This window comes from Lontra canadensis, unplaced genomic scaffold (assembly GCF_010015895.1).
Source record: "Lontra canadensis isolate GAN:19392208 unplaced genomic scaffold, GSC_riverotter_1.0 scaffold3, whole genome shotgun sequence".
Classification (NCBI taxonomy): domain Eukaryota; kingdom Metazoa; phylum Chordata; class Mammalia; order Carnivora; family Mustelidae; genus Lontra; species Lontra canadensis.
Genome location: NW_022630997.1, coordinates 29,219,767 through 29,247,138, shown reverse-complemented (window position 1 = coordinate 29,247,138; position 27,372 = coordinate 29,219,767). Strand labels below are relative to the sequence as shown.

Here is a 27,372-nt window from a genome sequence, read left to right as displayed (position 1 = left end):
AAACTACCTACTGCCTACCTAAATATCATCTAGTATCAAACCATGACCATGTGACAAATTCATATAATAGGTGTTTAATAAAGAAGAAACATCAGGTAAAAATCTAAAGATAAATCTCATTCTACTTGGTATGCTATATAATAAAAACATGTACTTGGAAACAATTTCTTTAAGGTAAGAGTTTGAACAGTGAAAGGCTTACATTTAAAATGTATCTAATAATAAAAGATATTCTTTGTCACAGAATCTCTAATTTTCAGAGTCAGGTAAAAGAGACAAATAATACCTGTTGATATGCCACAGAACAGCATTTCTGTATAGCTTTTCTGTGGAATTACTTAAAAAAATATAAGTGATATCTCTCAAGTTCAACTTTGGAAAATAGTGCATTTACTCTTCAAAATTTTTAAGACATCTCTTTGAGAACTCTAAACATTAAAATAATTAAAATAAACTAATAGATATGTATAAGAAAACACAATCAACCATTAGATTCTCAAGTAGATCAGAATATAAGATTATATATATAATTATACCCAAAATATATACCAAGTTCTGAAAGAAGTAAAAGCCTCTTTGGATTATTTGGTTGTTCATTTTACTAACTATACAAAAGGCAAGGCGTTTGTGCTAGGATATGCAGAGCACCACAAGAGAAACCATTTCTGTGGTGAGACCAGGGGAAGCTGAGGGTATACATAATGGCAAATGTGCCCATCTAAGGGCACTCCCAATTCCCTTGCAATGGTACACCCAGTCTGCTGTCATTATCAAAAGTCCATGCAATTATCTTAATAAACAATCTCATAATCAAATATGACTATCTTCTTGGCTGTAAAAGATCTAAAGAAATTATCAACTGTTTTGGTAAAGCCCTAAATCTAAAGAACAGCATTAGCACTCTACTGTATGGTAAGAGTTTATTTACTATGGTTAATAGTAGTGAAAATCTGAGCAATAGGTATGGCTCATTTTCATATTTCTGTAATATAATTAGAAAAATGATTATAGTAGACAGCACTAAGCATCACAGAAAATCACAGATTCTGTCATAAATATGCCCAATTACCTAATCAATAAACAACTTACATGTGGACCTTACCTATAATAGAACTTAACTTATGGTTTATCTGTACTGACCCTGATGGCTTACCTTGTAGAGACGTCAGTGAAATGTGTGAAAAAAATTTTTCAGCGCTCATTCATTTCTATACGGTTTTACAATAATAATGTTCCAAACCAAGTAAAAGTATTTGATGGGCTAAATGCATGTGTGGGGCTTAATATCAAGCAACAGTCTATCTGGCATCAGTAATCAAGCAATTATGAAATGGAAAGTACATCTTGTACAAGCTGACAGACCCATTAAATCAGGAAAGCTGTGGGCAGACATACTGACATTGCAAGAATTACCAGAAAGCATTAATTTCAGCATTAATAAAATGGCAGTAAATAGATGACAGCTGCCAGATGAAGTAAGAAATGAGGTTACTGGCCTTGTTAAGCTCTCGTCTGATTTTCTCAGGCACAAACTGGTCGAGGTAACGTCTGAAGTGAAGGGCATCGATGGCGACGATTTCAGTGCCACGCCGCTGCCAGGCATCCCTGACGCAGGAGGGAAGGGGGAAGATGATGAGTGGGGAAAGACACTCACAAAATATAACTTTTGGGAGGTGGGATTTCTGAGAGTTTGGCAGGGCCAAAATATTAAAAACAAACCAACAAACCAGTAGCTATGGGTCTCAGCAAAACAAGAGGGCAGAAAGCAACATTTTTAGATTTCAAGGCATACACATTATGGACTATTAGGCATTAAATAGTAAAACGAAAAATTATCACGAGATGACAAATATGGCATAGTGTAAACATACATCATTTACAGTAAGTCTCAGAAGTTAAAGGATTTGGAGCCAAACAAAAGGAACTTCATTCTCAGTTTTCCTCTAATACAGAAAACATGGCATTTGTATTTTGACAAAAGCCAAAAAAAGTGCTCATTATTCCTTTGCTTTCAGAGACCTGCTCTTTGGGTCTTGGGTTTTATAATATCACCTTCTATCATCCAAAACATAATCCCAAGAAGTGTAACAAAAAATGCGTTTTGATTCAGTACAACATTCTACCTACTGTGCTCAATTGCTGATGGTGTGCAACCGTTTTTAAAAAGACAAAGAAGTAAAGCAGACAGTAACACACTGCCTGTGGAAATAGGAAGGACTGGATGAGATGACTTTGGAAACGTGAAATTCCAAATATTCTAATACTGCCTTTACAGATTGCATAAATTGACATGCCAAGCAACTTTTCACACTGAAGAAAGGCAACCCAAACCTTCATGTTAGCCTGTAAATAATAATCAGGAATTAAATATCCACATAGGTAATTGTTACAACCAAATACTTTAACCAAAACAAAAGGAAAGAGACCTGGGGCTGGAATTGAGATATTACAAAGAATAAGTTGGCATGGATAGATGGGCAATTGCTGATTCCAATGCAACGGCTCTTTTTCATTAATGCGCATGTGCGCGCACCTCCCCCCCCTGCACCCCCCCCCAGAGCTTTCAGGTATCATTTCTTTTTGTTTCTTCTTTCTCCAAATTTTAATTGTAATATTAGTTTCAGGTGTAGAATTTAGGGATTCACTACTTACAAACAACACTCTACGCTCATCACAAGTGTGCTCCTTAATCCCCATCATCTGCCTAACCCATCCATTCCCTCCCCTCCAGTAATCCTCATTTTGTGCTCCATAGTTAAGAGTCTGTTTTCTGGGACACCTGTGTGGCTCAGTTAGTTAAAGCATCTGCCTTCAGCTCAGGTCATGATCTCAGGGTCCTAGAATCAAGCCCTACATTGGGCTTCCTTCTCAGTGGGAAGTCTCTCTGCATGCCTCTCCCCTTGCTTGTGCTCTCTGAAATAAATAAATAAAATCTTAAAAAAAAAAATCTGTTTTCTGGTTTGCCTCTCTCTCTTCCCTGCCCATGTTCATTTGTTGTTTCTTAAATTCCAGATGAGTGAAATCATATGGTATTTGTCTTTCTCTGACTAACTTATTTCACTTAGCATCATATTCTCTATAGCTTGATCCGTCATTGCAAATGTCAAGATTTCATTCTCTTTTATGGCTGAGTAATATTCCATTATTCCAATATTCCATTATTCCAATATTATATGTGTATATAGTGGACTATACAGGGGATATGTGCACCCTGATGTTTATAGCAGCATCATCAACAATAGCCAAATTATAGAAAGAGCCCAAATGTCCACTGACTAATGAATGGATAAGAAGATGTGGTACACAAAAGCCAAACTATGTAAAGAACCTAGATGTCCATCGATAGATGAATGGGTAAAGAAGATGTGGGGGGTGTGTGTGTCTGTGTCTGTGTGTGTGTGTGTGTATAAAGGAATATAATGCAGCCACCAAAAAACCCCCAAAATTTTACCATTTGCAACAAAGTGGATGGAACTAGAGGGTATTATGATAAGCAAAATAAGTTAATCAGAGAAAGAATTATCATAAGATTTCACTGAGATGAGGGATTTGAGAAACAAGACAGAGGATCATAGGGGAAGGGAGGGAAAAATGAAACAAGACAAAAACCAGAGAGGAAGACAAACCATAAGAGACTCTTAATCTCAGGAAACAAACGGAGGGTAGCTGGAGTGGAGGGGGGTGGTGGGTGGAGCGGGGGTGAGGAGGGTATGTGCTATGGTGAACACTGTGAATTGTGTAAGACTAATGAATCACAGACCTGTACCCCTAAGACAAATAATACATTATATATTAATAAAAAAAAAAGAAGATGTGGTACATATATATAATGGAATATTACTCAGGCACCATTTCTATAAAAGTTTACCCTGGTAAACCAATTTCGGGAGGAGACTTCAACAAAGTTTATTCCAGGTCCTGCTGTTAACCATTCTGCAGCATTAGGCAAAGTGTCCCAACATGTTTCCCCACCTACTTAATCTTACAGAAAAATTAAGGATAAATAAGCTGGTTAAAGGCTTTAAGCTCATTAAGAACCTATTCTAGGTAAGTTTGGCCTTGGAAGTTAACCTCCATTGACTGCTTACATCTTGTAGCTAACAGGTAAAGAACAAGAGTTCCGTCCTTATTTTTGGTTAAGACGTTTGGCTTTTGTTTCTCTGTTCTTCCCTTTTGTATATGGAGATGGTAATACCAGTTTAACTACTAATGTATCTTTAATACTGAACTTAAGACCGCAGTTACATTTCTGAAGTAAGAGTGGATAGGAGACAGAATGTAGTAGGTCAGACCCACATTCCTTAGCTTTTGGTCAGGCAATACTTGATCAAGTCAGAAATGAACTCACCTTTCACTCCCATCTTCATGGCTTCGGGCCCAACGATACGTTTCAGCATAGCCTGTGTATTCACTGTACTGTTCTGTACCTGAAACAAATAATCTGCTATTATTTTTCAAAAGGATTTTTCTTAAAGTTGCATGTTCTAAAGGGTCTTTAGAGTGGGAGGAGGGGCAGAAACAGACTTCTCACTGAGCAGGAAGCCTGACATGGCCAATCCCAGCTCCCCCTGCAGATCAGACCTGAGCTAAAAGCTGACGCTTAATCGAGTGGCGCCCCCTAAAGGGGCGTTGTTAATAAACTTAACCCTCATTTCTGAAAATACCTGTTGGCAAATGTCAACTGGAAAAAACCTAACTGGTCTTAATGACCTATTATTTTCTATAAGGAAAAAAATGACACGTATAAAAGCCACTGCAGTGTGTATCATATAGAGATATATGTCTCAACAGAGAAAACAAAATATGCTCTTTCATACTAATGTCTTTCAGGAGGAGTACACAGACTGTTTTAAGGGCCAGTGTCTTCAGTATCAGTAATCTCATGGTAATACTTAGTTTGTATTGTTGAGAAAGCAATTTTACTATAGACATTCCCTGCTAAGAAAAGTATCATTAAAATTAAATCTAGGACTTGCCTATTAACATGCAAGTGACTTCAAAGGGCTTTGTAAACCAGAATATTGTGACATGAGAAGGGCAAGGGGAAAGAAGCATAATTAAAATTCATCTGATGAGAAAATGCACCAAGCCTGCCACAAAACAAAGATTTCTACTTTTTTTTTTTTTTTTTAAGTTTTTACTTAAGTAATTCAGTATTTAAGTAATTTATTTAACTTATTTAAGGGCACTGTAAGGTGTCCCCAGAGATTTCTACTTCATCAAACCTGGACATACCAGGAGGGATGGTGCCAAAATTATCCTACTGCTTAACTAAATAAAATCATTCCAATTCCCATGTTCAACTCAGTAATTACTTAACCTCTCGACAAAACAGTAAAATGAAAAGCTGAAAACCCTGAGCAAGATAATACTTTTTACATATCAGAAATTTAAAAAAAGAATAAACAAACAACATTGACAACTAAGATTAGTGATTTTTAAGTGCAGTTGCCCTAATTTTGATGGTAAATTAAATGCAAGCAGACTGACTTTTTCAGACAGCTGGAACATTATTTATTAAAATGACTACTCATATAGTAAAGGTTCAATATTGAAGATATCTGTGACAAAGACTTAATATTCATGGAAAAAATGACACTAGAATGTCCAGTATTTCAGAAAAAATATATATTTATAAAAATAAAAAACAGGGGTGCCTGGCTGGCTCAGTTAGTAGAGCATGTGACTCTTGATCTCAGGGTCATGCCCTACCTTGGGTATAAAGATTACTTAAACAAACTTAAAAAAAAAAAATACAGAAAACATATTTAATAAAAATAAAAAGAACACAAAATCAAATCATGACATGCTAATTATGAACTGTCACTTCATCCAAAAGCAAATTAATTTAATTTTGGGGGTCAAGTTAACATCTTACATGTTACTTAAACAACTTGAAGCTTTTATACATGAAGATTACTAAATGTACTGAATAAGGCTGCAAATGGCCTCTACACTTCACTTATAATTTATAGACAGACAAAAGAGAAACATGTCAAATACCACCATAAAGATGTAATCAGCAACATTCAGATCATGGGAAACTCTACAGGATCAATAGTCTGGGCTGCTTACAAAAAATTATAAGCAGAAAAAAGAGACGAATCTAAAAATTAAAAGAAACAAACCTGAAAACACTAATAAGAAAGTGAGAGCAGTTATATTAATATTGGATAAAACAGACTTGAACTCAAGGAGTATTATGAAGCGTAAAGAGGAACACTTAATAATTAAAGGGTCAATTCATCAGAAAGATAACAATTATGCTTTTATTTTGATTTCACATTTGAAAAATTAATTAATGAAATTCATCAGACTATTAAAGAACCCCACATAGTCATATCAAAAGTTGCAAAAAAGATAAAATTCAACACCTACCATAATTCTCTCAACAAAACTGAGAATCAAAAAAAGGAACTTCCTCAATCTGATTAAGGACCACTACATAAAAACTTACAAATAACTTCATACATAGTGATGAAAATATTCCACCTAATTCAACACTGTAGTGAAGTCCTAGCCACCATAGTAAGGCAAAAAAAAAAAAAAAAAAAAAGTCATAAAGAGTATAAAAAAGTAAGACTATCCCTATTTGCAGATGTCATGACTACTTATGCAGCAAATTCTAAGGAATCGCCAGGAAAAGAAAAGAAGAAAAATTAAAGAAATGGAAGGAAATCTCATAAATAAATGTAGTATCATTAGACATGTCTATATAATAGCAGCAAACAATGGGAAAATAAAACTTTCAAAAATCCATTAACTACAGCATCAAAAACAGTAAAACAGGAGTAAGTGTAACAAAAGATGTAGTAGGCACCACTGAGAGAAAGATTTAAATAAATGGCAAGACAGACCATGCTCAGGGTTTGGAACACTCAATATGCTATTTCTCAGTATTGTAATCACAAATATCCCTCAATCTTGTCAGTATTTCTAGCAGATTTAAAAAAAAAAAAATAGTAATTGAGAACGTGATTCTAAAATTTCTATGGAAATGCAAAGAACCTAAAATAACCAAAACATTTTTGAAAAAAGAACAACAAAACTGGAGGATTTAACTACCTGAATTCAATATTTACTTGGTTGTGACCTAAGGAAAGACAAAAGAGATCAATGGAACTAAACAGAACTCACAGATAAATCCACACTTGTAAGGTCAACTGACTTATGACAATGGTGCTAAAATAATCCACTGAGGGGCGCCTGGGTAGCTCAGGTCATGATCTCAGGGTCCTGGGATCGAGCCCCTCATCAGGCTCTCTGATCAGCAGGGAATCTGGTTCCTCCTCTCTGCCTGCCTCTCTGCCTACTTGTGATCTCTGTCAAATAAATGAATAAAATCGTAAAAAAAAATAATAATCCATTGAGGAAGGAAGGGATAGTCTTTCCAAAATATGTTGCTGGAACAATTAGATATTCATATAGGAAAAAAACCCACAAACTTCAATTGCTACGTCACACTAAGAACAACAATTACTCTGAGATAAAATAAAGGCATTAACACAAAACCTAAAACTATAAGACTTCTGGAAGAAAACATAGGAGAATAACATTGGGGGTACATAAAGATTTAGATAGGATAAAGAAAGCAGTAACCTTAACACAATTTTAAAAAGACTAGATTAGATCAATACTAAAACACTTTTAGGAAAATTCTTAGGCAAGACTGGAGGAAAAATATTTAGAAAACAAACATCTGACAAAAGGCTTGTGTTCAAAATATTGAAGAACTCCTAGAAGTCAATAATGCAAATATACAAACAACCCAATTTGGAAAAATAAGCAAGACTTAAACATAAACATCATAGAGGAAGATAAACAATTAGCTACTGACTACATGAAATACTGCTGAATATCACCAGTCATAAGAGGAATGCAAATTAAAACCACAGTGAGATACCACGATATACCCGACAGAATGACTAAAATCAAAAAGAATGACAACACTAAATGTTGACAAGGATGTCAGCTGAACTCTTTCTAAAGAGAGAGAGTGTGTGAGTGAGGGGAGGGAGAAGGGGAGAGGAAGACAAGCAGATGCCCTGCTGGGTGGGGAGCCTGACGTGGGGCTTAATCCCAGGACCCTGAGATCATGATGTGAGCCAAAATCAAGAGTCAGATGCTTAACTGACTGAGTCACCCAAGCACCCCTCAAATGTTTCTAAAAATTACTTCAAATTCAGGACTCCTTGGAGAGATGAGGAATCTAGAGCTGAGGCAGGGAATACACAAGATGAGCTTAGAACATCTTTTAAAGCCAAAAAAAGGGGAAGTGCATTAAAAAATGATGGGCACATGTCAAAGGAACATAACAGCTAACACTGACAAAATCTCAAACACCATAGCATCAAAACAGATGACAGTAATAGTAATAGATTATAACCCACTCAATAAAATGAGAATCCATGTGTCTATATAAATACTAATAAATATACATAAATAAGAGAATGGAAAATCCTTCCTTACAGTACAGCGCCAACTACTAAATGCAGAAGGAATAATGGAGTTAAGAAAATGGGTGCTAAGGGGAACCTGGGTGGCTCAGTGAGGTAAGCATCTGCCTTTGCCCAGGTCATGATCCTAGGGTCCTGGGATCGAGGCTCATATCGGGCTCCCTGCCTGGCAGTGAATCTGCTTCTCCCTCTCCCTGCTGCTCTCCCTGCTTGTGCTCTCTCTCTGTCAAATAAATAAATAAAATCTTGGGGAAAAAATGGGTGCTAAAATTAGTGGGTGAATGTTTGATGAGGACAGGATATTTATAGTTTCCAAAGTATGTGAAATACATTCCTACAGATTAACTACAAAGGGAAAGACTAACCTGAAAGTGGAGAAATTTGGCAGATCCCACCTTAAGCAAATCATGATGCTTTATCACAAACACTAGGACAAAGCAGATTACTCTTCACCTCAAAAGATACTCTAGAGCAGGACACAACACTTTAGTGGGATTTCTATCAAAATGAATAAACTGGGGGCACCTGGGTAGCTTAGTCGGTTAAGCGTCTGCCTTTGACTCAGGTCATGGTCCCAGAGTCCCAGGATTAAGCCGTGCACAGGGCTCCCTGCTGGGCAGGGAGTCTGCTTCTCCCTCTGCTCCTCACCCCACTTGTGCTCTCTCTCTCACTATCTCTAATAACCCCCCCAAAACTGAATCTAGTGACAAAGAAAGATTGGGCAAACCCCAAATGAGAGATAATTTATCAAGTAATTGGTCTATATGCTTTAAAAATATCAAGACTGGTAGTGGGTATTAAGGAGGGCATGTATTGCATGGAGCACTGGGTGTGGTACATAAACCACGAATCTTGGAAAACTGAAAAAATCAAATTAAAATATAAAAGTATCAAGGTAAACCAGTACAAGGAAAGGAGAGAAACTGTCCTGTTTAAAGGATACATGACAACTGTACTCAATGTGTGATCCTGGATTGGAGTAGACTAGGGGGAAAAAGCTATAAAGAATATAATTTGGAGAATTGACAAAATGAAAATACTGACTAGGGATTAACTACAGTACTTTATTAATGTTAAATTTCCTGATTTTGATAACTCTGTTATCATTTAAAAGAGTATCCTAGTTACGTACATACAAATATAAAAATATCTATACAATATACTTAAAACACTATGAAAAATATTATTCTATTTTCATATATGATTAAAATTTTCCATAATAAAAACACAAAAGATTTAAACTCAATACTAGTTTTCAGTTTCCAGTCTATTACACAGTATATTGCTTCTTAGAAATAACTTTCTCAAAAATTTAAAATAACTTATAGCTTAATTCCTATAAATTCATCTAGAATCTTGGATAAGATACTCAGGTACAAATTATGAAAATAACTACAGAATTCACGCTGTTTCTTGTGTAAGCCTTCCTTGACACCGTAAGTAGCACTGGTGGTCCCTTATCTGTCCTCCACAGTACTCTGCACATATCAGGAAAGCACTTAGAATATTAAATTGCAACCTGAAAGTCAGTTATATTTCTACACCGTAGCAATGAACAATCACAAACTATAATTTTAAAAATACATTTACAATAGCAACAAAAAATATGAAACAGGGATAAACCTGAGCAAATACAAAAGAAGTATACAGTGAAAAGTATAACACTGAGAGAAATTAAAGACGACCTTAATAAACAAATCTCATTCACATGTCAGGGACTAAATACTGTTAAGATGTCAATTCTCCCCAAACTGATCTATAGATTCAAAGCAGTCTTAATTAAAATTCCAGTAAGCTTTTTTGTAGATACTGACAAACTGCTTCTGAAATTCACTGAAACAACTTTGAAGAACAGAGTTGGAGGACTCACACTATCTGATTTTGAGAATTATTATAAAGTAATATATTATTAAACAGTAATCAAAACAAGTCACTGTAAGATCATGAAAAGATATACCACATAAGATAAAAAGATATACCGCATCTGATAAAAGACCTGTATCCAAAATACATAAAGCATTTTCAAAACTCAACAATAAAAAATAACCCAATTAATACATGGGCAAAAGATGGATTCATGTATGTAGCCACATGTCAAAAAGTAATGTACCTACCTGTGCACTTTAAATATAGTTTATTGTATGTCAATTATGCCTCAATAAAGCTGTTTTAAAAATGTAATCTAACTCTCTCATTAGACTGCCAGCTCTCAAGAAAGGGTTTGTAAGTCATTAACATGTATGCCTACATTAGCATTTTGTAATGCAGGAATACAGACACAAGGGGTGACAGGCAGGCATGGTTGGTGGAGCATGCAACTCTTAATCTCAGGGTCATGAGTTCAAGCTCCACATCGGTGCTGAGCCTACTTAAAAAAAGAACAAAAAAAGGACTACAGAAGCAGTTAAGTACTTGCTGCATAAACACAGTAATTAGGAAGCAAAACAGAAAGAGCACTGTATAACTGAGGTTAAAATTATAATTCCAGAAAGATTTAATCTGAAAGTACTATGTAACTGACACATAGAAAAATATTCACATTTACAAAGACAGCCTTGTAAAAAGAGCACCACAGTGAGATTAGGAGACATGAAGGACCCAAAGTGAATCCTTAGGTAACCAAATCTCTCAGTGGACTTCTTTTTATTATTTGAAGACGAGGGTTGTTAGTAATTCCTATCTGTTTACTTCCTAGAATTGCTTGGAAAACCATATTAAAAATTTTTTTTAAAGTCTTCAAAACCATAAAGCAGTTAGTATTGGTGTCATCAGACTCTACTTTGTAAGGAGGTACAGAAACCAAAGATACATGATTTCATTTATGTGAGGTTTAAAAGCAACCTGTTCCACTGATCTGACTGGAAATGAGACAAGAATGGTGCTGTTCCTTTCTATTTTCTGCCCAGCAGTGGACAAGCTTCATTTTCCTTATTTATAAAAAATAAAACAGAACCAAATTATTCTGATCTCTTAACTATGAAAACAAATACCTTTCTTTTCAAAAGAAAGTGGCTGGAAAATACAAAATATCAATTATCATATTTCTATTTTAGATTAGGATGAAAAGCCTTCTTTCCTAAAAGAAATGAGATTAATTTCTTTTAGGTATGGGAAATTCAAGATGCACATACAGATGATTTTGTTCTAAACAAATTAAATCTTGGGTTTTCAGAGTAGACACCTTTCAAATTATGTCAATTGTCTGTTCTAAAAAATAGATATCCTTGTTTTAAATTCAAATATATTAATAAACTATGATGAAAATACAAAGGTTAATAGTGATAGTAGCAAACAAGAGAAGATTGAATGACCTTTGTGATAGCTCTCTGTAGGTATAAGCTATTTAGACTTCATGCTCAAAGACAAATTTTTACTTAAGGAAAAAGCTAGAAGGAACCCATTAAAATCTTTGCATAAGTTTGTGACAGATTAATGAGTTTTTAGATGTAGCAATAAGAAATGTTCTTATTTTTCTCTTATTAGTACTGTAAGTTTATGATGAACCGAGGAAAGAATATTTGGAGAGTAAAAAAACCCTATGTACCAACGGGTGTACCCTTGGAAATAAGGTTTGTATGAAAGCAAAGCCACCTACTCTGCTTTTATTAGTAACACTCATACAGCAATGATTACTCAGGAGATAGAACACTTTTGACTTCCATTGCCATGATTTAAAAAAAGCTAAACTCCAAATGAATTTGGATTTCCCAGTGAGCTGGTATCATTTAGTTGACAATGGGTTGTTTTTGAAGTCATGGGCTTCTAGTGTTGCTCTATAAAAAGCATCAATACCATAAGCACAGTGTCTGTTCACCTTTCTACTTTCTATCAGATCTACTGACATTCACAAAAGATACAATCATCTGTGATGTCTGGGATGATTTGATTCACTAGAGGGCAGGTTTTATGTTAAATGTACTAACATTCTGCTCAGTAAGTTTCATGTCTAGGCGTCAGCTTTACGTACAACTCACTGAAACAAACTCCTAAAACCACGGTAACACCCTTTGCTATTAAAGCTATCTGATGGATGATATAGAAGAACATGAGAAAATATAAAAAGGGGGAAAAAACGGCGCCTGGGTGGCTCAGCACGTTCAGCCTCTGCCTTCAGCTCAGGTCATGATTTCAAGGTCCTGGGATGGAGCCCTACATCGGGCTCTCTCCTCAGCAGGGAGCCTGCTTCCCCTCTCTCTGTCTGCTGCTCTGCCTACTTGTGATCTCTCTCTCTGTCAAATAAATAAAATCGTAAAAAAAAAAGAAAAAGGGGGGAAAAAGAGGGTAGGTAAGATTGGAGTTTCTTTCTCTCTATCTATATTTACTGAAAGGTCTTAACTCAAGGCTGCCTCCAGGGAGGATCACAGCAAAGAAAGGGATAACACTATCTGGATAAAAGTATTTGCCTATTTCATGACCTGTTTCATATTCATTTCAAAGTCTGGTACCAACCAGATGCCCCACAATGATGATAAATTTAATTTATTTCTAATTTCTCAAACTCTTCTACAGATTCAGGCAGCACCGTCACAGCCATTAGCTCACTGAGCCTGGATGAATCATTGAAGGAATGGAATTGATCAGGCAGATAGATTGCAGCGCATGGTTAAGAGTCTCCTAAGAAGGGAGATGGCAGAGATCCAGCATCAAATAGATGATGAAATGGCCTTTTCCATTAAGGGAACATCACATCACAGATATTAATTAGAAGGCACTATAATAGAGTTAAGTGGATGTGGGGGGAAAATGCTGAGTTAAAAGTCATCCCGGATGTCCCTAGCCTCAAGTAATTATAGATGTGAAGGTGAATCATGGATTTGCAATTTTCCGTTCATTTTACAATAGCTATAGGTAAAGCAGAGAACAGATATAACTCCAGAATGATGATCTTTTTTTTTAGACTGGGGACAAGTTGTCTTTAAAAAAACAAAAAAATTCTAATGTTTTCCTTTTACTATTCTGAGGAAAATTACATCTTTTATTTACAGTGACACTAATGGGAGATGATAAGAGACCTACTATTTTCCTAGTAAAGAAGAAATAAAGCAAATGAAACAAATTAGCTTTGAGTTTAAATGTCCAGCATTCTACCAACTTTTTTATTGTAAGGATGTAAACTCATCTTTAAAACCGATGAAATATTCTGTTCTGAGTCTTTAGTTCAAATAGAGCTTAGCTGCTAAAAATTAAAAATCTTTTAACGCATTACTTGATAATACCCAAACGCTAGAGAGAGCCACATTCCAGAACTTCAGAGCTCTCTAAAACATTGTAAGACTCATATTCAAAGTACCTACTGGCCCAACAATGCATTTATGACAATTTAAGTTTTTTATTCTGCAATCCCTTGTACTTTCTTTTCCCCTAATATCTTCCAGCTGCATTCTTCCTATCTGTACACATAATAAATAATAATTGCAGAGAGGTAACCAATAAGTGAGTTGAGACAACAGTGAAAACAGAAGGGTTTGATCTTTACATTTTGGCACAATATGGATCATAACCTCAGAATTTTACATGAAATATTTAAGTTATTGACTTAAAATAGTTGAGGCTCTATCCAAGAGGAAATTTCTTTGCTGAGATTCCATTCTATCTATCTATCTATCTATCTATCTATTTATTTATTTATTTGACAGAGAGAGAGAGATCACAAGTAGACAGAGAGGCAGGCAGGCAGCAGGAGGCCTGCTGAGCAGAGAGCCCAATGTGGGGCTCGATCCCAGGACCCTGAGATCATGATCCGAGCTGAAGGCAGAGGCTTAACCCACTCAGCCGCCCCTGAGATTCCATTCTTAATTTCCTACATAAACTTAGAAAATTAACAATTTATGTCCCCAAAAGAGCAGAATCACAGAGATATTATGACAGAAGATATTCAAAAATTGTGGAATAACTTGTTGACGGCCTTTTTTTTTTTTCTTTTCTCCAACAAGCACTTACCAAAGGTAAGGATGCATCAGCAAAAATCATTAAATAAAAACCTCTGAAAATTTTCTCTTCCATAAAAGCAATGAGAACACTGGCAAAATTTTAAGAATCAATATTTTCTGAACCGTGGGAATTAACCAAAGGCTTGCAGCAGTCTGAGGAGGGTTTATCTAAGAAAAATTGGCTGAATTTTGGTAAAAACAATGAGCTTTGTGACATTTTAATTCTCCCTATTCTCATTCCATTCTCCTGAGCTCTAGAGTAGCCTTAAAAACCAACAGTTTGGTCTGTGAATGGCAGGCTTATACTTTCATTTACTTCTTTGACCTTTTTGAGATTTTCTCTATTGACACTTTATTCTATAATTAAAAAAAAAAACCCAATAGTTTATAATCATAGTAAAAACCATGAACAGGGTCAGAAGAGTGATGCAGCTCCTTCAAAGCCCCATTCTCAGAAAACTGTCATCAGCTGACCTTTCTGGTGGCTCCCTGGAAGACCACACTGGTAAGCCTATCTTTATTTGACCTGACTTGGAGCGTAACCAGTGTAAAAAGCCTAATCCCCATGGCTTTTGCTAAAAACAATTACATGCAATTGCTTAACAGTATGGCTACCTGAGGCAGTAGACATCAGCTGGGGCAAATAATAGGCTAACCAAGAAGTTTCAAAGGAAAAGCTGACAAATGAGATACCTATAAGGGGCTTTAAAAAATTCTTAGTATCCCCAGGAATCCAGAAGTCTACATGTATGACTACAGCTGTGTACATGCTCACGAAAGACCTGAGAATGTCCTAAGCTCACTACTCTAACCTTGAGGCTCTGTACAAGCAAGAAATGAAGTGCCAAGTGCAAGCAGAAAGCAAATGCCAATGGCCTGGTAGAGTGCTGAAGATGAGCCCCAGTGTGTACACAGAGCCCTTCAGAAAAGATGGAATTATTGTTTCTAAGCATTTAAGCCAATCTTAATCCAATCACTAGCTAACCACTAACATAACTAAGCAGAGACTTTAATGGCCATACATGAGAAAGAATACAGATTTTACAGAATTAGTTTAGGAAAGTCACTAAATAACAACAGCAAACAGCAACAAAAACAAACCCTGGAGGAAGGGGAAAATCTGATTCTGAGAGTTGCTACATTATTAAAATGTCAAATTTTCAACAAAAAATTGAGATATGCAAAGAAAAGAGAAAGTAAGGTAACTACTCAGGAAAAAAAAAAGTAGTTGACTGTAACTATACCTGAGAAGCCCAGATATTAGACTTACTAAATAAAGACATTATATTAGCTATTTTAAATAAGTTTAAAGAACTAAAGGAAATTATATCTAAAGAACTAAAGTATGCAAATAATGCCTCACAAATAGAGAAACTCAAAAAAGGAGAAATTATTAAAAAAAAGAAGAAGAAGAAGAAGAACCAGGGGCACCTGGGTGGCTCAGTCAGTTAAGCACCTGCCTTCTGCTCGGGTCATGGTTTCATCATGGGCTACCTGCTCAGCAGGGAGTGTTTCTCCCTCTGCCCCTCCCCTGACTTGTGCTTCCATACACATGCTCTCTCTCTCTCAAATAAATAAATAAAATCTTTAAAGAAGAAGAAGAACCACCAAACAGAAATTTTGGAGTTGACAAGTACAGTAACAGAAATAAAAAATCTCATTGGAGGGATTCAATAACAGATTACAGCCAGCAGAAAAAAGAACCTGTAAACTTGATGATTGGTCAGTGAAGACTGTCCTGTCTGAGGTAGAGAAATAACAGAGAATGAAGAAAAATGAACAGAGCTTCAGAGATCAATAGGACATCATCAAGTGTACCAACATACGCACAATGGGGTTCCCAGAAGGCGAAAAAAGGAACAGAATGAATATTTAAAGAAATAGTGGTCAAAAATATCCTAAATTTATCTAAACATTCAAGCAGCTCAATAAACTCTAAATAGGATAAAAGAGATCCTAAACACATCATAATCAAACTGTTCAAAGACAATGAGAAAATCTTAAAAGTAAAATATAAGGAACAAAATTTAGATACTTTCCTGAAGGTTACCTGCAAATATATCTGAAGCAATGACAGTGGTTTCAAGTTTAGATCTCAGAGTCTTCGTTCTGGCATGTACCTCTTTAGAGGTAAATTAGTTGAGTATAAATTTGATTCAACTCATAGGGGATGGTTTTTCTCTCACTGTAATCTTTCAGAATAACAATCAACCAAATTCTCCAACCCTGGTGAGTGTTTAGTTTCCTACACTAATCTCAAAGCAGCAAAAGATTCAAAAAGGAAATAAGAAATCCTCTTTTGCAGAAAGAAAAAAGTATCAGCTGCAAATGACCAATTATGACTCATATGTGGGAATGTTCTTTTAGGTACTTGAAAAAAAGGCTTAACTCACCTATGGTGGCTGATTAAGAATTTCTTAAGGACTATACGTTAATCATTAGTTTTTTTGGTAGCTCATTCACAAGAAAATACAGTGACATAGTAGTATCTTAAGCTAAAAAAAACTTAAATAAAAAATTTAAATCTCAATAGACTTCAAGTATAAATTTGACTATATTTCCCTCTCTCCTCCTCCCAACTAACTTAAATCAAGAAAAGCCACTCAGAGCATCACACTTTTTCTCTTAGGATTAGAAATTGGGTTAATATTAGGTTACTGATTTATTTCTCTTCTATAAAAGCTCTCTGTTTCACTGATTCTGACTACTGTAACTGTATTTTTTAAATTTATATAGGTCTTCATATTGAAGTATAACAAAGCACTATGGAAACATAATGGAAGAACAGTAATAGAATACATGCTCAAAGACATATCACTATCCTCTTTTTAAGGCATTATATCATAAAATTTCAAACTGAAGGGTAAATAAATATACCTTACCCTTGTTCCTTAGATAAAGATGCCAAGAAAGAAAAGGTGGGAATAAAATGTCTTACTCAAGATCAGGCAAATATAACTGTAACAATTTCAAAAAACCAAGAATAAATTAATCAATAAAAATATTGAGACCAATGCCCATGATAGAGAATAGCAGTATCTGGGTGGCCTCTAGCCTTCATGATAGATACTCATAGTTGAAGAAAACTACTCTATCATATAGACTTCCCAAAACTAACCTGTAATGATAAGACATTCATTGTGATCCAGCACCTCAGTAAAGAGCCGTGAAACAATTAACTCGGGGTTGATTAAAAAGCGGATTTCTTCTTGCACAAGTCCTGCACTGGTTACACCACCTCCAACAAAACGGTTTGCAAAATCCACCTATTTGGGAAAATATGGCATGTTAAATGATGATCCAAAATACCTACATATATGATAAAGAAGTACTCTCCCTCTTCCTTTCATTTCCCATGTAAATCAATCCCCAAATTAGTAATCTTCCCAGGGAGAATAGGTTGTGGTTTACTTTACTCTTTCCATCTCACTGCAGTTAGTATCTCTGCTTCTTCCTTTGGATTCTAAAACCTTAGAAGGAACCTGAAAAATGGAGCTTTTAGGCAAAAGCCTCAACGTAATTATATAGACTCTTGTTTACAAACCTTTTATGTACTCCAAGGACCACAGATCAAGGGAAACTTTATTTGGAAAGGTTTCAAGATCATTTCTACACCATTCACTATTCAATTTCCATTTATGGGTTTCTTATGACTTTCATATAATTATTTCTTTCTTACATAATATGGCAATCAAACACTTGTCCTAAAGAACTGAGAAACTTAATAACTGCCCTTTTTTGGACAACCTTTTTCTTCTATGAAAGAATAAAGAGATGGAAATTTCATCCTAAATTCAGCTGCAAACCCCAAACTGTGTAAATTACAAACTATTCTTTTAATATAGCTAAGGAAAAAATGAAAACAGAAAACCTAGTTTAACAACAAAGATTCATAATTTGGCTACTGTTGATAATGCTGCTATAAACATCAGAGTACATGTTTAGAGCCCAAATGTCCATCAACTGATTAATGCATAGAGAAATGTGTGTGTATGTGTGTGTATGTGTGTGTGTAGAAATAAACAAATTGGAATAGTACTCAGCCATAAAAAAGAATGAAATCTTGCCATTTGCAACAATGCAGATGGAACTAGAGAGTATTATGCTAAGTGAAATAAATCAGTCCTAAAAAGACCCATACCATATGATTTCACTCATGTGGAATTTAAGAAACAAAACAAATGATCATGGGGTTAGAGGGAACAAGAAAGACACAAACCAAGAAACTACAGAGCATAAACTGATGGTTACCAGAGGGGAGGTGGGAGGGGGAACAGATTATATAGGTGGTAAGAGATTAAGGAGTACACTTGTGATATGCACTGGGTATTGTAATTAAGTGCTGAATCACTAAATTGTACTCCTGAAAGTTATATTACACTGTATGTTAACTGGAATTTTAAAAAACTTAAAAAAAAACCCAAAGATTCAACTAAATTACTATTTCTAATAGTAATTACTAATTTACTAAAATTACTAATTTAACTAAATTACTAATTTAGTTAAAAACTATGCATAAGCCTTCTGTGGAGTACTATTACTATAATGGGATCCCCAAGCTCCTATTAATAAAAATGAATTACACAATCCTCAAGAGAAAGCAAACTCAGCACTGTTTGTCTTAAATTTACTAAGCACTCCAATGTGTCCAACACCAGGCTAAGCTCTATGGAGCAACATGTAAGAAATGGTTTCCAGCTTTGCCTTATTCTATTCAAGGACCTAAGATTACACACATACACAACACCTTGTGTACATACATAGCTATGCACATTCAAAAAGAATTTAGTAAGTAATGTAAGAAAGGCTTATATACTATATAGAAAAAAATACTCCTGTGTCTCTCCTTTCCTCTTACACTACTACCACACTCACAACACTTCTGTCACCAGATGTATGGGTTTCCACACATCAAGAAATTCTGAAACACCAGCAAGGTGTCCTATAATTCAATTCAGTTCTAACATCATCTACCAGAAGTTCACATCACATACCACAAGGCTAAGGATTAAGTCCCACCAATAGTGCCCCACTTCAGACACCAACTGCAAGCCCACGTTGTCAATTAAACTTCTAGTTGGCCAGCTATAAATTGGGGTTCCCATGACATGCTCCTGTGGTTTGATACAGCAGCTCAAAGAACTCAGGATAATACTTATGTTTACTGATTTATTAAAAAGGATATAATAAAGGATATAGATGAATACACAAATGAAGTGATACATATGGCATTGTAAGTGGGAAGAGGCATAGAGCTTCCATGACTTTCTGGAAAGGAACTTTCCTAGTACTTCCACATGTTCACCAACCTGGAAGCTCTTTGAATGCTGTACTTTTGGGGAAGTTTTGTGGAAGTTTCATCACTTAGGTATGATCAATCATTAACTCAGTTTCCAGTCCCTCTCCCTTTCCCAGAAGATGGGGGTGGGGTAGAAAGTTCCAAACCTCTAATCATGGCTTAAATCTTTTTGGTGACCAGCCCCCATCCTGAAGCTATCCATGAGTTCACCTCATTATAACAAAAGACACTCCTATCACCTAGGAAATTCCAAGGGACTTAGGAGCTCTGTTTCAGGAATCAGGGTCAAAGACCAAATATTAGAACAAAAGATGTTCTTAGTGCTCTTATCAGTTAGGATATTACTAGGGTTTTAGGAGCTCCCTGCAGAGAATGAGGGGTAGAGACCAATATATATTTTTCTATTATTTTACATAACCTTGAGACGATTGTCAAATGTAAGATTTCTTAACATTGTTTGTGTCCTCTAAAGCAATTATGATACTACATGGTAGTTTGAAGTCTGTTTTATAAAAGAGCAAAACAAGAATATGAATCTTTTGATATATAAAAATATATGTGAAAAGACAGAAATTAATAGAAGGTAAAATAATCTTTCATTAGAGAAGAACTTGAAAACACTGAAAAATGACTGGACAAGTTCTGGAAACGAGTTATCACAGAGAACCATATATATTTTATACCCTGACATACTAAATCAACAATAAAAAAAGAATAATTCTTTGCCTTATATAGTAAAATAATTTTGACTGAACTAGTCCACTGATTAGAGTTAGTTGCTTATAATGTATAAGGTATACATTGTGTGATTTATGGCTTAAAATGTTCAACAAAGATCAACTAAATATTGCGCAGGGAACCATGTGATACAAAGATGAGTATCACATGAGCCCTGACTTCAAAGCATCTGTAATCTAGATGAGATCCCAGCACATAAGCAGAATAAGATGATTATTAAAGAACCTACTAAAATGTATTAGATCCTTCCCAAATAATACAAATAATACAATTAACTATAACTGGAGCATGGGGACATGGCATTCAAACCAGATTTTGCTGACATTCAGGGAGAAGGAATAACTGCATAAGGACATGGGGAAAAAACAATTGTACAGAGTCATGCAGACAGTGTTAAGCAGATTATGGATGTCTGTCTGCAATGTAGAGTATGTGAAGGATTACAGTTGCTGATGAGTTATTCTGGGGTCAAAGAAAGTTTTACTTAATTTTGAAGATTCTTAGAAAAATTCTAGGAAGAAAAGTTACAATGGGACTGGATTTTAGAAAGATAATTCAGGCTAGAGTTTAAAGAATGAATTGGAAAGGAGTACAATTAAAAGCAGGGAGGCTGGTTAGGTAACTACTGAATAGTTTAGATAAGCACTTACTAGGGCCTCAAACAGGTCAATGGGGAAGAAAGTGAAGGAATGAGAGACCAAAAAACTAAAATGGACAGCACTTGAAAATTAAGAGACTAGCTAAGCATAGCAGAACTGTGAATACAAATGAGAAACAAACAAGGTTTGAGATCAGCGAAACTTAATTTTTACTGGAACAACGTACATAACTAAAATTTAAAAATAAGTTCTATCCAACTATGTACAACTTGGTAATGACAAATGAAATATATTCAATGTGCATACATTTATTCATTCTTTGAATAAAAGGCCAAGATTTATTACTTGAAAGGTATCCATAGAAATAAATACATTATACTAAACTCAATATGCCTCTGAATGCAGGAGTCTTTTAGAAAATCAAACTTTCTACTACTTAAAAAAGTTCTTAATAAAAGTCTCCCTATTACAGGTGAGAAACTTGTTCCAGTACAGAAAACAAGCATATGAGGGCTTCTTTATTTTTAGCTATTTTCCAACTCACTTTAAAGCTACTTGTTCAGATTACTCAGTTTCTGAATTATAACTTGATGAAAAGGGAGAAATGATAACAATCCTTAGAGAGGTTTTGTTGTTGTTGCCATTCAGCATAATGTAATTTATATGCTACACAAGGAGCTTTGTAATATTGCAATACAATATTCCCCGATCTCCTGGGGATACATGGCATGGGTAGGGAGAATAATTAATAGAAGCCTTTATGGTATTCTTTTAATCTACTGAGGTTTCGCATTTCATCTATAATATATTCCAGAAAAGTGGGAAGAATCTCAACCTTGAATGTTGCTAAATAATTCCTCGCTGTATTGTATTTTGATGAAAGGTCAGCATTCCTGTGGTGCTAACTAGCAGTAGCTTTGTTTACTTCATGTGTATTAAGACTCCCTCAGTTAAATCTAAGACTTTAATGTAGAAAAGAACGTCATCAAGATAGAAATGTGGGAAAAAAGTAACATTCATTTGAAACAAATTTTAAGCATATTTCAAAATTACTGTTTAAGAAAAAGTAATGATTAAATATAAAATTTAAAAAAATTTTTAAGTGCCAGACAAATATTAATTCAGTTATCTGTTTGTTAACAGTATTTCTGTTTATAATATCAAAAAATTACTGGGAGAGAATGATTAAAACAAAGTATGGTTTTCCCCTTTGAAGATTTTAGTTATGTCTTTTAAAAGGCCATTCTAAAAAGAATCTCAGTTTCATTAAGCACTGAGAGCATAAATACATCATAACTAGCCAAATGCAAATGAGTCTAGTCATTTTACAGTACACATTAAGTTACTCAAACAAGTTAGTCCATTCTCAGGAAACTGATCTAGCTTCTGACCCAATGTAAGCATCAAATAAGTATAAGAAAGTCCTTTTATCAGGTATCAGGAGAGAGGACTTTCTTATCAATCAGTTTTAGATGTCTGCCTCCTAAGACCTAAACAAGGTTGGTGGCAGAAAAACATTTCAAGCTGGTCATCATTTGGGGCAGAGCAAAGCCTTTAAAGAAAAAGAACAAAACTGCTTGGTGACGGCTTGTCAAGACCATACTCTGGGAACTTCCTCCACTGTCAATCTACATCAATGTCTGAACTAAGAGGCCTGATGTTGTCCAGATCTTAAGATATTCTGTCAAAGGCTTTTTAAAGAGGTGCACGTTAAGAAACAGTGCACGCTGGCAAATAACAGTATTATCAAGGCTGTCAAAATTATCTGTTAGGCATTTTTCTCCATTCTGCTATCATGCTTCTTTGCATTAAATCAGTTTAGGAGATAAATAAACAGGCTTTCATATTTCCTTTGCTGTCAGAAGCTTGACAACAGTAAGTCCCAAATACATACATACTGATGTGATTCACCTACCTGTAGCATGCCTTGGCCATTTCCTTCTATGGTACCTTCATAAGTGACATGCAATCGAGTCAGGGGTTTGTCACATCTACAATTTAAAAAGACAATTCTTTACTTTTAATGACAAGCATTTCACTGGAAAAATGTGAAAATATATGTAACTAGAGAAGAAATATTGAAACCATTCCAAATCTTAAAAGCCAGAAACAGATGCCTGGTTAACATTTTTGATATAGATTCTCCCAAACTTTTTCTTATTCAAATATTAAATATACATATTTAAATTACAATGGGATAACATACTGTTTTGAAACCCATTTTTCTCCTACAAAATAAGTGTCTCTACTTTAAGAATTGAAAAACTTCTCAAAATGTAAAATAAATTATGATCTATGCAATATTACTATTTTGCTAGAGTTGGCAAACTAAAGAAAAATTTGGCAATAAATCATATACGATATTGAGATGGGGTCTATTTTCACTAGTTTGGTAAACATGAGTGAATGTGATGGGGGTGTTTTGATGAATACACAGGCCACAGAAATCCGATCTATGATATTTTTATATTAATAAAATTGATGAATGAAACCAGTATCTTTAAGTCATAATTATTTTCTTTCCCTTTCATTGACCAAGGTCACTGACATGTTACCCCAAAATGTGGCACAATGGGATATCAAATATTTTAAGCTGAATTAAGTTTGAGAAAATGGCAGAAGCAGAAGGGTCACTATGATCTCTTCCCCCACTCACAGTTCTTCCTACGTGTAATAAAACCTCATGTGCAAGATGCCCACCCTGTATTTGGAGGAAAGAAATATCCTTATCCAAAGAAAAAGGGATCCCAAGAATTCCAACAAATGGGCCTTGTGAAGTTTTCCCTGGGTAACTACAATTACCTCATACTTCTTAATCTGTCAAATTCCTCAGACATGTCCACACTCCACTGAACCTAGCATAAAAGTATGTGGGTCTGTTTCTTTGGGCCTTCATTTCCTTAAGAAGGTTCTTGTGACATGTAAAACTTATATTAAATAAATGTGTGCTTTTTTCCTGTTAATCTTTGCCCTTTTAATTTTCAGACTCAGCCTGGGACCCTAGCTGGGTCAAGAAAAAACTTCTTCCTCCCTTATACTGTTTAACCTAGCTTACATTTTATTAAAAAACGAATTCCATTTTATTAATAGTATTTGATGATGATATTTTTCAAGTAACAGATTTTCCCCAATTACTTAATAAAAAATATAAATTAAGATGGAATATAACAGATGAGATCCAAATCCCTAACTTATATAAGGGTGGCATTCATTTTAGAGGGGAATTATGTATTTTTTAAAACAATTATATATCTTAAAAAATAATTTATCTGGAGAAGCACTATTACTGGGATTTACTTTCTTCCTGACTTCAATGAGTCCAAATACATTTCTGGGGAAGCTCCAGTCCAACAGATTGACAGCCTTAACCAACAGATTGACAGCCTTAAACAGAAGGCAATTCAGTGTAAGTTCTAAGAGCTCCATTTCCATTAACTCAAGTAATCCTCACAACAACCCTATTAGTATCTCTTTTTACAGGCACAGAAAGCACTTAAGTAATCTGCCCAAGGCTAGAAAGCAACAAAGCAACAAGGATATGAAGCCAGACTCTTAACCAGTATGCTATACCTTTAGAAAAATTACTTTCTAAATCTCTTCTAGAAAGTAGTGACACAAGTTTGATCTTTAACTTCCTTTTTATTTATTTTTTGATCCTACTTTCCCAGCCATTTTATGCTAAGGGAGACCACCCATAAGGATACTATTGAAAAGACAAAGAAGCATGATCCAGAAATCTCTAGTTTGTCAGTTACTACTTCAAAACAGAAATCCTGTCATCAACTACTCTTCATAACTGAAGCTGTGAAAATATAGTACAATTCTCACTAAAATTATGAAATTGCTAGACACTTTTTAAAAAGCATCCTCCAACTTCCTAATTGGCCCAGCAAATCTTTCATATCGTCACAATCAAAGACACAAATGATTGTGACTCTGTGATTACCCAAGGCTATATAAAATATTCACTCATAATCACTGGGTTAACTGTATCATGGCAGAAACTTGGAAATCCAAAAACCCTCTAACCATATGACACCTATTTAGTCCCTTACTCTTGGAAACACCAACAATCCTCTTCTCTTCTTTATCCTCCCTCTCTAAATGAATACTGTTTCTGGTTCTGTGGTGTCTGGGAGAATGATTAATTACATTCTCCAACTTACTTAAAAAGCAGCTAAAACAAAAAGAGGTCAATGAGACAAAAAAAAGTTTAAAAAGTTATCAAGTTAAATTGTGCCTATGAAAGTTAAGGGGAATATCTTGATCCTACTTAGGACAAAGTTATCTCACTGAAACAGCAGCCTTGCCAATCTTGGCATTTGATCTATCCCTTCTCTCCCAAATAGTAATGCACAACTGGATGTCCTTTCACATTAGTGCCAAATTAATGTCAGATGCAGAGCAGAGATCTGCAGCTGAATTAAAAACAAGGCCTTGGCATGATCTATAAAATCTATACCAAAGTGAAATGAACAAAACATCTGAATTCCTATCAGATACTAATAGAAAAGCTAAGAAAACCAATCTGTACTCTGGTCTGGGCAAGTAAGAGCAGACTGTTACTTTCAGCTGTAGATACCATATTTTAGAGGGACCAATGGCCTGGAGTGTATCAAGGACAAAAATAAAGGGTTTTTGAATCCATATCACACGTGAAACAGAAGAAATGAGTAAATTTAGTATGTGCCTGTGTGCACTATTAGAAGTGGGGGTGGGTCCAGAAAGCATGATGATACATGAAGAAGATTGAATGTTAAAGAAAGTCAGATTTATTTATTGTGCCTCCAGAAGGAAGAACCAGGAATGGAAGGGACAGTGAGATTCTTTAGAGTACAGAGCTTCTTACTGAATACAAGTATCAGATAATAACTTGAGCAGCCAACATTGGGATACACTGAGGTGACAGTACGTTTCCCATCACTAAAGCTGTCTGTCATATGTCACAGATAATATAGAGGTGATTAACATTTTTAGTAGACAGGCCAGATGATTTCCTGGGGTCCCTTTCATCTCTAATACGCCAAGACTCTAAAATGCTATACATGTTCTCTTTCCTTCTGGCTCAATTTTTTGTTTTTATCTTCCACTTGTTTAATCTTTTACCCACTTCCCTCTACTAATAATCGTCTCAGCCATGCAGTCAGCCTCCTAAAGTAAGTTTGTTTTTCTTTCACCTCACAAATAAACATCTTTGATGAGTAAGAAACACCACAAGAAAGCCACTTAAGTAGAAGTGCTTCCTCAAGTTAACTCCCTTAAAAGTGAGTCCCTTTCATCATGAATTCCAAAGGTAACAATTACAAACTATTATAAAAATTATGAGAAAGTGAAACTGAGAGTTAACACAAATGCATATGCAAAATATGCATTTAGTATGTTTGATCATGTCCTCATGTATGATGAAAAAGTTGATCTATTCTTTAAGTGCTCTGGGTATCTGATCTAGATTAGGAAATGTATTAACTAGCTCAGGGCACAAAGGAACTTACAAATCTGAATAAACTCAGACTGGTTATTATTCTTCTGTTATTTGCAGGCAAATAATAATAAAAAAAAACTCCAGTAAATTGGCAACCTCCACAAAATCTGCCAATAGTATATGTGAACAGCCAAACTTCAAAATTCTCATCATTCAGACAAATTCTAGGTAACTACTATTTACATTTTATTTTAACGAAGAAATTTCCCCCCATCTTGTCCTCCAGAACGAAAAGCCATGAAATACAAATATAGTAACCAAAAGAGTAGGGTAAGGATGAATATCAAATATTGGTGCTCTAGGGGTGCCTGGGTGGCTCAGTCAGTTAAACATCTGCCTTCAGCTCAGGTCATGATCCCGGAGTCCCTGGATGGAGACCCACATTGGGCTCCCCACTTGGCAGGGAGTTTGCTTCTGCCTCTCCCTCTGCCTGTGGCTCCCCCATGCTTGTGCGAGCCCTCTCTCTCTCTCTCAAATCAATAAATAAAATCTTTAAAAAAATAAATATTGGTGTTTTAGTTAATATTAGTGCCTTCACACAAAACTAAATAGAACTTTGCTTCAGAAGAAAAAAAATAAGGCAAAGAGTAGAAATCAAAGGCTTACAGACTTTGATTCAGACAGCATGACCTTTCCAACAATGAGCGCTAACAATGGATCATTTATAGGACTATCCCTAGCACTACTGCAATTAAGAGGTTGGGAAACCATCTTTCCAGGAGCTGCAAAATAGAATCCTATTACGGTAAAAGAGTCCTTCTAATTCTAAAATTCCCAGATTATTTTTATTATTATTACCTTTCCCACTCTGGAAAATCTTCAAGACTCTGTCTTGTAAATGTCACCAAGCCAGTAGGTTCTACAAAAG

At 35.3% G+C, this 27,372-nt stretch overlaps 1 protein-coding gene across 5 annotated transcripts in view; it reads right to left on the bottom strand.

Annotated features, from left to right (window-relative positions):
* The window catches only part of PARG (poly(ADP-ribose) glycohydrolase), a 116,276-nt gene that overhangs the window by 18,005 nt on the left and 70,899 nt on the right, over positions 1 to 27,372 (bottom strand). For all 5 annotated transcript variants that reach the window (XM_032837659.1, XM_032837648.1, XM_032837632.1 and 2 more), the window contains 5 exons: positions 27,303 to 27,363; positions 22,938 to 23,013; positions 17,505 to 17,652; positions 4,349 to 4,427; positions 1,497 to 1,605 (listed from right to left, as the gene is read on the bottom strand). In XM_032837659.1, the coding sequence (XP_032693550.1) occupies positions 1,497 to 1,605; positions 4,349 to 4,427; positions 17,505 to 17,652; positions 22,938 to 23,013; positions 27,303 to 27,363 (473 nt within the window). The remainder of the gene's footprint in view (positions 1 to 1,496; positions 1,606 to 4,348; positions 4,428 to 17,504; positions 17,653 to 22,937; positions 23,014 to 27,302; positions 27,364 to 27,372) is intronic.